Source organism: Larus michahellis, chromosome 6 (assembly GCF_964199755.1).
Source record: "Larus michahellis chromosome 6, bLarMic1.1, whole genome shotgun sequence".
NCBI classification, from domain to species: Eukaryota; Metazoa; Chordata; class Aves; order Charadriiformes; family Laridae; genus Larus; species Larus michahellis.
This window is the reverse complement of record NC_133901.1, coordinates 9,430,417-9,443,878: the sequence shown is the minus strand read 5'-3', so window position 1 is coordinate 9,443,878 and position 13,462 is coordinate 9,430,417. Positions and strand designations below refer to the sequence as shown.

The following is a 13,462-nucleotide window of genomic DNA, read 5'->3' as shown; positions in this document are numbered from 1 at the left end:
CCAGGCCACCAGGCAAAACACCCAAGCTCACCCTGGCCAAAACCCCTACAGCACTGGGAACTGCAGCTCTCAGCCTGAGGATGATGATGAAGGAGCAGGCCCGCTGCATGTGCAACTCCCTCCACTAGCAAGAGATAGTGAGAACTTGATTTTTTTTATTTTTTTTTCTTGGTGAAGACCTGCCAAATGGCAGAGGGGTTGGTAACCAGCCCTGTGGCTGTGCTGCCTCTTTGGGTCCCGCTGCTTGAGTCGCTCCTTTCCAGCAGGAAGGTGCTGTTCCCTGGCTAATGCCTCCTTCCCAGCCTTTTCCCCACCTGCACCATTTGCATGTGCTGCCCGGTGGTCTGCGTCGTGTTGGCTGGTGTTTAGCAGCAGCAGCTGGTACCTGGGTGCTGCCACAGATGCCGGCGTCCTGGAGCGACATTCCCGCATCGCTGCCCATGGCCAAGAACCTGCGCTTCCTCGGGAAATGGATGTGCCCTCTGCTTGGAAAAGCCTAGTCAAGGGAAATGTCGTCCCTCCCCGCGTGCTGTTTTGGTACCTCAGTGTATTTTTAACAACATCTCTGAGTTGCAAGCTGTGTTTTGAATGAATCAGGCATTCATCTCCCGCGCTCGTTAACCCAGTGCAATCTGGCGAAGCCGCCGGTGCTGCGGGGACGGTTGTGTTAGCTCAAACTCCCGGCTGCACGGGCAGGGAAAATGCCACCTTTGGTTTATGCCAGGAAAGAAGAGCTATGTCAAACTAGTGTGTGAGGCTGGGCTCTCAGGCGCTTTGCGTCCCCACACCCTTCGCTGTCCCCTGCCCTGTTTGGCCCCGGCACTGGGACAGGGTGGTACCTGCTCCCTGGAGAAGGAAACTGTAAACACTTAAAATTAGAGCTACAAAGAGCAGAAACAGTGTGGTGTGTCCCTTCCCAAAAATCAATGAGTGCCCTATGTTCTTCAATGTATTGTGTTTGGCTATAAGTGTCCTTTACTAAATGTTTCGTTGACCCATGTGCTTTCAGTGAGGCTTGCAGAGCTCCTGCTGTGGGTATGGTGAGTGGGGCTGCCCGCAAAAAAACCCAGATCCAACAGGGAATGCCGCCATTCCCATGTACCTTTCCCCATCCCGTCCCTTCAGCAGGCTTCTCCAGTGCCTTCAGCTCTGCTCTGCCACATCCTGGGTTTGGGCAGCAAGGTAGTGCTTGGCTTCAAGCTTTGGTTTTAAAATAATTCAGGAGTGAGGTATTAAATAACTTTGGGTCTTGCTTGCGGCGCAAGTTTGGGATAAAGGAAATGAAGGTATTTTCAGATTGGCAACTGGAAGCAGTTTGGAAGGTGCTGCTGGAGCTGCAGGGACAGGGTCCTGGATCAGGCGGTGCCCAGGCAGCCGGGTACAGCAGCAGATAAATCTCCTGGTGCTTCTCTGTGTGCGGCGAGGTCAGGCGGTGGTTTGTGGGGAGCGGTGCGGTTGTTCCAGCTCTGTAAAGTGCAAGGGAAGCTGAATATCAGCAAGAAGAGAAGCAAGATAGCTGTGCTAATGAGGAAGAAAAAAACAAAACCAAAAAACAAACAGTGTATAAGAGGCTGATTTTTAATCGGCTGCTTCTACGCTAGGCAAAGCAATCCTGAGAGACTGGAGGCTCCTGCAACGTCCTCAGCAGCACTGAGTTCCAATTTGGAAGGACCTCTTTTTTCCTTCTGAGAGAGTGATTAAATAGCATCAGCATAAGCCCTCGGCTGCGGCGGCGCTGGGTATCTGGGCGGTGGGCTGGGCTGCCTGGTCAGGGCTCAGAGATGGATTGACACACTCAAGACTTTAATGGTAGCAAATAACACTGCTGGCGCCAGCTGCTGCGCAAGCGGGATGGTGGGTACCACCGCTTGTGGGTGCTTGTGGGGCAGTGCCCTCTCCTCTCCACCTGCTGATAGCAAGTGCCGAATAGAGACGGGCGACCAGGGCAATAACGCCCATGAGCTGACCGACAATTACTAACAAAAAAAATAACATATGAAACACCACCTTTCCCTAGAGAAAGACCTGCGAGAAGGACCTTGGGATGCGGGGACAATGACTTCTCTAAAGCATGGGCTGGGAGCTTCAGCACCCCCCAGGCAAAGCACACGAGCAATAGCTGAGTGCCAACTCATACGATTATTTTGTATACAAAGATCATTTCTAGCCTTGAAAATATTGCTATCACTAGCCCAGAAAAACCCGAGGAGTCCACGACTGCTCGGGAGAGTGATGGCAGAACCCCCCCAACACTCTCCTGGCTGATTTTTCTGCCCCCCTCCCCACCCATCCTGTGTTATCCCCCTGTGCAGGGCTCTATTCCCGCAGAAGGGACCCGCAGCCATCCGGCAGTGCTCTGCCCGGTACCCACGGGCACCGGCGCTCCCGCAGCTTTGCCCGGGGAGATGCTCAGCCCACACATGGCCAGAGCAGCTGATGCAGATGGGGCACCTCGGGCTTTTGCCGGGTTTTGCTTGTCTTGCTGTCCTGGTTGCTGTCCCAGCGCAGCCATTCTTGGGGTTTTGCCTGGGCTGCTGCTGGTTCAGCTCTGGGGACTGTGCTGGTTAATTGTCTCAGACTTGGGAATCAGTGCAATGGAAGCACAAAGGGCTTTTACTGTCCAGTTACTTAGAAACCAACCATTGATTTTTACATGGCAGCTTCCAGGCACGTGTGTCTATATATATGTGTGTGTGTGATATATCTACACATATACTTACACCTGAAAGCTGCAAAATAGATGTAAATGTGTACATATTTATTTTTTTTTTGCTTGGTGGGGTTTTTTTTGTTGTTTTTAGGGGGCTGGAGGAGAACTAGTTCTCAAGAACTGTTGCTGTTTCAGACAAATTGCTGCTCTGCCCTAGGACCAGGAATCAAATCAGTGGCTGCGTGCTTTTAAGCAGCACGAGGTCCGTGCTGGGAGGCGAACCATGCCGAGTGGGCTGAGTTTTTAGCTGTGTTGTGGCTATATGTGTTGGTGTGGCCGCTTCGCTTTCTCACTGCCTGCCCGTTAATTAGAGCGTGCAGTTGAGTGAAGCGCTTGCAGGCAAAGGAGGGCTGGAAACGATGGGAGTAGCTGGGGGTTGCGATGCTCTCCAGGCTGGACCACAGGCTCAGGGAACCTCCTCCCATGCTGCCGAGCAGCTTCTGAGCTCATTTTGCGAGAGGGATCTTGCACTGCAAAGACTTGGCATTTTCAGTGTCGGCTCTTTACTACTGATATAAAAATTTCCAAGTACCCAGGTCACATGTGCTAAGTAAATGGCAAAGACAGCTTTAGAAATTCAAACACAATATTTTTTCCCAGATTTGTTAGTGGAACAGACTCTGCAAGGAGCTGGTTATCGTTCTCTGGAGCAAAGCCTGGCTCCTGTGTGTGTGCTTTACCCCCCCCAAATCCGTGGGGTGCAGAGGGATGAGCCCTGACATGGCTTTGTGGTGCCTGGGCTGAGACCCTGAGGCAGACCCCACTGCTGAGGGGAGTGGTGTGCTCATCAATGTATGCGAACACCTGGGGTGTGTATACAGGGTATGCATGTGTATACAGGGTATGCATGTGTATTTACGTATGAAAAGCGTATATGTGTGTGGATGTATATATACACCTATGTAGAGAGAGGGGTCCAGCTGCATGGCCAAGCTGTGCCCTTGCAGCTGTGTGCCTGTGCAGAGACAGAGCCAGGCTTTGAAAACCAAAGAATAGCTTGGTGAGAAATACGACTTAAAAAACCCCCCGCTTCTACAACATAAGCGTAAACTGTTTGGAAATCATAGAAGCATAGAATGGTTTGGGTTGGAGGGGACCTTAAAGACCATCCAGTTCCACCCCCCTGCCCTGGGCAAGGACACCTCCCACCAGACCAGGTTGCTCCAAGCCCCATCCAGCCTGGCCTTGAACATCTCCAGGGATGGGGCAGCCACAGCTCCTCTGGGCAACATGGGACAGGTTCTCACCACCCTCACAGTCAAGAATTTCTTCCTAATATCTAATCTAAATCTCCCCTCTTTCAGTTTAAAACCATTCCCCCTCGTCCTATCACTCCCCTCCCTGATCCAGAGTCCCTCCCCATCTCTCCTGGAGCCCCTTTAGGGACTGGAAGGGGCCCTAAGGTCTCCCCGGAGCCTTCTCTTCTCCAGGCTGAACAGCCCCAACTCTCTCAGCCTGTCCTCACAGCAGAGGGGCTCCAGCCTCTGATCATCTTTGTGGCCTCCTCTGGACTTGCCCCAACAGGTCCGTGTCCTTCTTGTGCTGAGGTCTCCAAAGCCAAGAGCATTTGACTTCTCCAAAAAGCATTATGTAGTGGGTGGGCTGACTCCAGAAGTAAGGTGGAAATCCCAATCTCGGGCTCCTCTTTCCTGCCAGAATGGCTGCAGCTCTGTCTGGAACACACAGGCAGCTGATGGATATTTGCCTTTTAACTTTCTGAGGGTTATGCTTTATGCTGGTGAGCAGGGGACGACTGGCATCATTTGTGCTATTCTGTGGGTTTTGTTATGCAGGTGTCCATCAGTGCTTTCACTCCAAAAACTAATAAAAAAGGGAAAAAAAACCAAAAAAGAAACAAAAAATCAGGTCAGTGCCTGCCCCAGCCGTGCTGTGAGCCTGGGAGCTCGTGGTGCTGGAAATGCAGCTGCAGCATTTCAAATAGCTACTCGAGGACAAGTTCCTGTCTCTCCCAAAAATTTAAATTCCTGTCAGCAGCGCTAAATTTTGGGTAGAGCAGTGGAGTTAGGAGGCTCTAGGGAGGGGCGGGAGGGTGGGCACCCATGGGCTGCCTGCACCAGTTGGGCTGGCTCCCCTGGGGACGCCTTTGGTTGCTCTCCCACATGGGAAATTGTGCCATATGAGCAAATACCTGAAATGGCCACAAAATCAAACATGTAAAAAGAGAAAGAGCTGAGCACTTTTCCTGTGCAACCTGCTCTGGGTGACCCTGCTCTGGCAGGGGGTTGGACTAGATGATCTCCAGAGGTCCCTTTCAACCCCGACCGTTCTGTGATTCTGTGAAAGAGCAGGGCAGGACCTGTGCTAATGTCGAGTGTTTTGTCTGACCCCTGTCGCTGTGGGTGAGCAAGGCTTTTTTTTTTTTTTCTAAATTATTATTTGGCTTTAAATAATTCATTAGGAATAGCAAAAAGTGCAGTGATTGTTCACGGTGCTCTGTAGTGGAAGGTAGATAGATGGTCCTGAGATTATACCTTGATCTGGCAAAAAAATTGCACAGATCCAGCTGGAACATAAAGGTTAAAGCAGGAGGGTATAATTAAAAGGGTATTTTGTACTGCAGAGATAGGTTTAAGTTAGGGTAGGGGTTTAATGTATGGCACATTTCATGGCCTCGGGGCTAATTATCTTGTCTCCAGCCTGGCTCTGGGAGGTGGGGAGAAGGGTGATAACTTTATCTCGCTGATGTGGAAAAGCAGCCAGCATTAGGGATGAAGCCGCTGCCTGCCCTCGGGCTGGGAAATCGTGGGGTGTTTTGTTTGGGGGGGAATCCATGAGCTTGGGACCCCCCACGGTAACCAGACCAGGGGTCTGCTCTGATGGATGGGAATGTTTTGAGAAGCGTGAGGGTGAATAAGACAAAAAGTGAAGCTGAACAAGGTGAATATGTTAGTCTGTGTTACTGCAATGAATACTGAATGATGATGAAAGTGAAGCGAATGCATGTGCCTTATTCATGGCACTCCAAGCGACATCAGGTGTGAGATACATCTGAATGTATTTGGGTTTCTTCCCAGCCCCATGAGTGATCAGAGCTTCTCACACAGCCTAGTGAGGCAAGGGATGGTGGCAGTGCATCCATCCTCCAAACTGGGCAGCTGACATCCCCAGAGAGGGAGAATATGTCCCTTTTGGAGGAGAATGGATGATTTGCACAAAAGCAGGGTCTCGTCTTCACCAGCTACTGATTTCGCACCGGGTTATTTAAATTGTGTGTCCCTGCAGGGTTAACGATATTTTCTAATTATTTTCTTTTCCTTCTAGAAACCTTGGAAAATCTGGACTGAGAGTCTCGTGCCTGGGCCTGGGTGAGTAACCTCCGCTGGTGCTGCACTCACTGCAGCCACACGCTGCCCCGGAGTGGTGGCGGCTGCTCTTGGATTTCAGTATATAAAAAACACCCCCAACCTGTGCTCCCTTGGAGCCTCAGCCTGCGCTCAGTCCTGCAGATGGCTCACAGCAGAGGCCATTACGTGTGTTGATAGCAGCTCTGTGCATCAGCCCAGGCGCTTGCCCGCAGCCTGAGGCGATGCTTTCCACCCATCACCCCCGGATGGAACTGTATGAGGGTTTCTGGAGTAAAGTCCTTCTAATGCAGCCTGATCCCCGCGAGGGACAGCCCACAGAGACCACATCTGAGATGTCTGTGAATGCCCCCAAGAGCGTTAAGTCTCAGAGCTCCAGTCTCGGGGGATGGCAATCTGCCTGGGCCGTGGGCAGATTTTTATTTTATTCAGTGTGCACACCTTGCTATTTCTGTTCCATACTGGTTTGAAAACTAAAGAATATCTTATCAAAGTTTCATCTTACCAATGTTTCATCACAAAGCGCATCTATAAGCACTGCAGCACATATGTGCTGGTCCTGTAGGGATGCTGGGGTTCCCGCCGGCTTTGGTGTGGTGCCGCTGGCCTTCCACTGCCAGCGAGGAGCGTGTGCGATGGACTGGGCCCCTCCTGATGGCTTTAATCATGCGAGTAATTTCTTTGATGACAGTTGAACCGCTCACGTGAAGAATGCTTAAAAGTGCATGTGTATATGTTAAAAAAACCAAACACTGTAGAAAGGAGGAGGCTGTTTTTCTTGCAGCCCCTTCCTGCAGTGCAAGGCTGGGGCGTCAGGAGGGCGAAGGCTGCAGGGATGCGCAGAGACCCCCAGGGGTGGATGCTCTGCTCTGCCAGGGCCCCTCCAGCCCTGTGTTAAAGGGGGGTCTGGGCTCGGAGGTGCCAGCATGGGGAGGTGGGGGCACCAGCGGCTGGGGGTACTGGGCTTCCTCCCGTGCCGCTGCCTCAGGGGGGAGTGGGTGAAGGGAGGAGTGGGCAAGGACCAGGGTTCTGCCTGTATTTTGTGCCTGATGTGGTGGTGGGCATCCCCTTCCAGCTCCCCACTGGTGCCAGTTGTGCTCACGGGGCAGGTGCCCAAGGGGTTAGCTCATTTTCTCCAACAACGCTTTGAGATTTGGTTTTAAAATAGAGTGAAATGTGAAAGTCACCCTGTATCACAAGTGATATAAATAAGGCCTATTCTGCTAAGAAGAGCTCTTCTGGTTAAAATAGACCCAGGCATTGAAAGGAGTCGTGTTCTTATCTGGTTCAGAGATTTTATTTATCATCCTTAGAGATCACCAAGAGCTAATGTTGTTGTGGTGGAGAAAAGCTATGGGAAGGAAGTAGCATCAGGAAAAAAAACAACCAACAAACATTTTGCAGAGCTTTTCTTTAATTTCAAGCATGTGGAACGGCAGCAGCATCTAAATATATTGAGCCTTTGTGTGTGCAGCTGCGCGGGATGAGTGGGGGCTGAGGAGGGAGCAAGTGGCTGCTCCGGGCGAGGGAAATGCATGGGTATTTCTTCTGCGGCGCAGCTCGTCCTCCCCTCCCACCGCAGATCCATCAGGTGTCCGCTTCGAGCGCCGGCTTGCGTGACTTTTCTAAATAGCTTCTCTTTCGCAGTTCCCTAAAAGACAAATGTGTTTCCCTAAACTCTCTGCAGCATGAAAATCTAATTTAAGCTTTACTAAAGTTTCTGAAGACTCAGCGATCTTCTTAAAAGCCTTCCAAAATCTTAGCAAGGTGGGAGCGTGCTTCATCCTCTAGTATGAAAAAACAGAGAAAAATGTGAAGCAGGAGAGAAATCAAAGGTAGGCAGTGCAAGTCAATGCATAGCCTTTAATTACATCCTGCTTCTCCCAGCTCGCACTCTAATTAATTAATTTGCTGGGTGTTGCTCGTGATGTGAGAAGTGTTAAGTGAGCAGATGAGGTCAGCTGTGTTAGTGGCGTGTTTCACAAGGAGAGAGATTTGGGAAGGGGCTGAGCATCACTCCTGGGTTGCTGAACCTCCATCTTCTCCCACTGGAGCTGGGACGGCTCTGCGGGGCTGAGCTCCCCCAGACCCAGCTCCTGCAGCATCCTGGAGCAGAGCCTGGCTCCAGGCTGGGCTTTCACCTCTGCCTTTGGGCAATCTAATGCCAGGTGAGGCTTTGGATGAGGAATTTTAATTAGTCTAACCCTGAGCAAACACATATCCCTTTCTGTGATGCTGGCTCTGAAACATGATTGCAATGCAGGGGAAAAATATGGTCACATTTTTCTTATAGTTAATTCAGAGCAAATTCTGCCTGTAGAGGCTGCCTGTTGATTTTTAGAAAATGTTGAGACAGCCTCCAACAAGGTCATTAGCCGCGATTCCAAGGAAATGAGTAGCAGGGTGAAACCAGCCATCCCAAACCCCGCAAATCCAATCCAATGTACAAAAGCACAGGAGAAACCTTCCAAAACAAGCAGTTCCTCCAGCCACCGGCGGGATACCCCACGCTTGTGATCAGGTACAAAAATAGATGTTTCCTGAGCAGAAAGGGCTCAGCTTCTGCCATTACCCCCTGATGCTTTGCTCTGGGGAAAAGCTTTTGCAAACCTGTTGTGTAAGATTCACCCAACCCAAAGGTCGTCTGGCTGCGGATGGCGGTGAAGGGGTCCCATTCGCACCTGGGTGCTCGCAGCGTGCAGAGCCGAGCATTTGCTGGTTGCTCGAGCGCCAGACCAGACCCACGTGACAAATCTCTACATGGCATCATCCTCGCCAGCGTCAAGCCAGGGATAAAATTGTACTGGCAGGAGGCGAAGCTATGGCTTTCATCCAGGAACCCTCTTTTTTTTTTTTTTTTTCCTGCAGAGGTGACACATCTGCTGGCAATGACATTATCGAGTGGTGAGTTTTGCATCAGCAAATAACCCAGCAGTAATCACACCTTGCTAGGCTCTGGGATGTGATGGAAATGGAGCCAAAACTAGTTTTAATACAGAAATTCCTTTGTCGAAGGTGAGGATATCCAGCTGGAAAATCGCTTTCCAGTGCGAGACGTGATGGGCGAAGGGCAGGAGTGGGAGGTCTCCCTGCCACTGCCAGGCTGTGTCGGGGGGGACACACGCACACACGTTTATAAACAGCGAATTGGGGTGGAGAAGAGAAAGAAGATGACTTGTTAAGGGGACAAGTAATGATTAAAAAAAAAAATCTTTCTCTAGCATATTTTTCTTCCAAAATACTCTCCTTGGCTGAGATTGTGAATCATCCTCAGTCGTTGTTTGAAATGCCAAGTGCGCCTTGCGCTTTCTGGAGTGTTTTTTATTTTTATTTTTTAATCAGCGTTGAGCAGCGGGTGCTGTGCTGTGCCACGGCCCCAGCAGCTGCCCAGCTGCTTTGGGTGTAGGTACCACCCACACCAACTGCCTGGGGACTCTCTGGCTGGGACCCTAAAGTCACTTGTTATGGTCCCAACCAAATCTGATGCTTTAGAGATCGCTTTGCTGAGCAAAAACTGGCCTTCCTGAGGAAAAAAAAAAAAAAAAAAATACACCAAGGATTCCCCACCTGTGTGGTCCCAATGATCTTGCCATTCAGCCATCCCAGGCCCCTTGGGTCCCCCCCGCTGTGATCTGGCTCCTGTTGTGTTTTTAAGGAGGGAGTGATCAAAGCGGCGGGAGTGGTAGCAGCCGGCACGCTCTCCGCTTTCTGACTCCTGCTCCAGGTTCATCCTCCCCGCTCGCTCTGAGCAATGAGCTAACCCATACATTTTTAACGAAGATGTGGGAGCGTTTACATATCTATTGCACCAGGCCCTTTGCAAGTCAAGCAGGCAGGCAGGGACTGCTTAATATTTTTACCCCCTTAGCAGCATCAGAACCTGACCCCTCCCGGGCAGGGTGGTCTCTCCTCTGCCCTGCCCAAATCGCACTCAATTTTCCAGCTCAGGGCCTGAACCCCTCTGCCTTCCTTATGGAGGGACAATACAAGGCAGAATCTTAAATCCTGGAGGATTTTCTGTGAGCCACGTGAGCCTTGACCCATCCATTAAATGAGTAATGCGTGATTGTGTACTTAGCTGGCGTGTCGGTCTTGAAAAGCGCGGGGAAAAGTTGTTCTGTAAATCAAAGTGCCGTCGTGACAAGCTGGCAAAAGGCACGGCTCACGTCACATCCTGCTGTTCTGTGTCTCGGTGTCGCTTTCCATGGGGTGCTTTGTGAGCTCGGATAAGTAGGGCAGGAGCAATGTCTGCCGGGCTGAGGACGTGCCGTCTGATCAGTGTCCCATATGTGACCTGGCACTTCCCCAGCTCGCTGCCATCTCTTTCTTCCAGTGGCATAGGAAACATGTATTCCTTATATGTACATGTACAGAATATATATAGAAAATAATATTCCTATATCTTAGGAATATCCAGTGAAATCCACACATTGTTTCCACCATGGGATATACGTTTTTCTTTTGAAGCAGTAGTCATAAAGAAATAACGCCCCAAGTTTTTTCTAATAATAGACCAGAGTCTGCTGCTGAGTCTCAACTGCAGCTACTCTTTGAGCCAGCTGGCGAAAGGGCTGCTCGTCGGCTATTGTCGGACATGGCCTTGATGGAAAAGTTCCTGGCAAAAAGGTGCTTTGGATGAGTTTTAAATGCTTCATGTCAATAGAAATATGTCTCTTCCTGCCTCCCCCCCCCTAATTTTTGACTTGTATGATGCTAAATGCTGAAGCATAAACTTAGGAGGAGTTTCATTCCCCAAATGACATGTTTCGGCAGCATCATAAATTTTTTCCAATTTGTCAAATTGAAGCTTTGGAAAATGAACCGGGTTTTGCAAAGAGCTTCAGATTTCAATAAAACTGTGTATTTTTGCAGCACAGGATCTTGCTGGCGCTTCCCTGAGTGGGTTCATGGGCAAGTCTTGGGTCCGCACCTCCACCCCAACCCTGCTGTTTCCCCCCGGTGCCTGCCCCGGTCCTGGCCCTGCTCACTCGGGGACGCAGCAGCGTCTAAACCAGTTAACCCCATTTTAAACCCATTTAATCCCAAGGACCTTGAATTTTGGTGGAGTGAATTATTGTTGGCAAAACCCTTTCATATTAACAGACTGTTTTGTTCTTTCTAGGGACGTGGGTCACTTTTGGAGGTCAAATCTCAGACGAGGTAAGTAATGCTTGGTGTAAGTATACAGCACAAAGTAAAAACCAATATGAGATATTTTTAAATGAAACCATGGCTACCAAAATCTGGTAGCCTGTTTCCGTACGAAGAAATGGCAGAGAGTTACTATGCAAAGCAATAGAAGGCACGCGCTTATGCTACAAAAAACCTTAATGAATCTGACATTTCCAGAGATCAACTTTAATAAAAAAACCCCCATCTATCCCTTAAAGCGATCTTCTCTTCCATGCTGTTTGGAGCGATATTTCCTCCTTACCGTTGGCAGCAGTACTGTTCCTGGAACAGAAATTGGAAACTATTTTTACATCATGTATCTAATCAGCAACAAGCATAAATGCAGGCAGGGACTCGGCTTACAAGGAGCTGCCGGATGATTTATTTTTTTTCCATAATAAGATGAAACAAATGAAAATGAGCTTGGGTTCCCTACGCACTCTTGCCTGTACCAGATAGCTCTTAATCTTGGTTAATAATCCTCCTGAGTGCTGGGCAGCACATGGGTTTCCCTCCATCTCAGGCACGCTGCAGATGTTAGCCATCAAAGGGAGAGTGACCTCCCGGCAGCCCTCCGTCTAGTACATGACAGAAACCCTAAAATAACTTTTGCGGAAAGAAAAAGGCCCAGGAGTCTGAACTCAAAATGTTTGTGGTTTTTTTTTCCTTTTTTTTAATTCTCTTCTTCTTTGGTGGTATTGCTTCTGACAATGGTGGATCACTGAGATCACTCCGGTTTCTTGGCATTGCAGGCTGAAGCGAGACGACTTGTTTCGGTCATAAATTTGCTCGCTGGCTCTTCTGCTCTCCTTGTTTAGAATAAGTCAGTGCCAAGTGTTTGTGCATGGAAAAAGAGGACTGAAACGCAGACCCGGCCTTGGGGATGCCCACCCTAAGGACAGTGGCTGGGCATCCACCCACCCCTGGCACTGCCATGTCCCTCCGGGTGCAGAATTCCCCCCCAGGAGCATCGGGACCCCCTGGGGCTCTGATAGGGATCACATGAAATGACCTTCAGCTGTTTAAATATCCCATGAAGTCTGACAGAGAGCTGCAGGACAGCCTGTCGGGTGGCCAAAAAATATTAAACTCTTTCCATGGAAATATCCTTTCTGTATTAAACTCCACAGATTTGCAGAGGATCTTCTATAACTCTATTAAATTCTTGGCTGCTTTCCTATTAGAAAAGCCTAGAACGTTCCTATGAGAAAAGATTAATTCCTCCCAGGATAAGTCAAAGGGAAGCTGATGTAAATCCGTTTTGGTGCTGCTTGGGCCAGCACACGACCCCCTGGGTGCCCTGATGAAGGGTCTGACCCCCTGGGTGGGGGATGCTGACACCCCTCCCAGCCCCACTGAAGCCCCTTCAGGGGCTTTTCCTGGTGTGGGAAGAGCTGCTGGCTGCTCGGGATGCAGTCTGCCACCCCTCACCTTTCTGTTTCTGCTTCCCCAAGGTGGCTGAGCAGCTGATGACCATCGCCTACGAGAGCGGCGTCAACCTGTTCGACACGGCCGAGGTGTACGCAGCTGGCAAGTGAGTGCCCAGCGTCCCGCTCCGCTTCCCCAGAGCCCCTCCGCCTGGCCCTGCTCCTCCTTGGGTCACAGTCCCTCAGCATGGATAGGGCTCTGCTGGTGCTTGGGAATCCCCCTTCTCCCTGAGGGGGCACAGAAAAACCTTTATTTTTGGAGCACTCTTAAAAAAAAAAAAGAAAAATAAAAAAAAAAATCAAACCCAATCCCCCTTGCACTCAGCTGAAGCCTTGAAATGTATCACTCATGCCACTTGCCGTTAGCACAGGGAGGAAAATGTCCTGAATAAATGAAAAGTCAGTGTGCATCTTAATGGTGACGGGTGGCCTGTGCCAGTGACAGCTCCCAAGTGCAGCTCCCGGCACGGGGAACCGCTCTGGCTGCAGGGGAGCTAATGCTCTTAGTGTTGCCGTGGGACTGGGGAAAAAAAAAAATATCCATCCATAATATAGTTGACTTCAGCTGATTTATCCGTCTTTGTATTTAGTGTAAAAGGTGGCCTGGGACATCACGTTCCTGGTGTGGGGACAAAGTGGCTCTGCCTTCCCAGAGCAGGTTTAAGCAGACATAGGGCATGGGGGTGCAGGTCCATCCCCATGGGTGGGGGGACACACAAGGTGCTTTGTACTGATGGAGGGGACCCGTCCCAGCTGTGCTGGGTTGCTGTCACCCGGGGAGGGTAAGGGAGAGCTGCACAGCTGAGAGCGGGGCTGCAAGCTGGCATCGG

At 50.2% G+C, this 13,462-nt stretch overlaps 1 protein-coding gene across 3 annotated transcripts in view; it reads left to right on the top strand.

Moving 5' to 3' along the window:
* KCNAB1 (potassium voltage-gated channel subfamily A regulatory beta subunit 1) overlaps nt 1–13,462 on the top strand; it is a 74,373-nt gene that overhangs the window by 43,622 nt on the left and 17,289 nt on the right. For all 3 annotated transcript variants that reach the window (XM_074593095.1, XM_074593096.1, XM_074593097.1), the window contains exons 2-4: nt 5,993–6,036; nt 11,156–11,193; nt 12,660–12,739. In XM_074593095.1, coding sequence (XP_074449196.1) covers nt 5,993–6,036; nt 11,156–11,193; nt 12,660–12,739 — 162 coding nt within the window. The remainder of the gene's footprint in view (nt 1–5,992; nt 6,037–11,155; nt 11,194–12,659; nt 12,740–13,462) is intronic.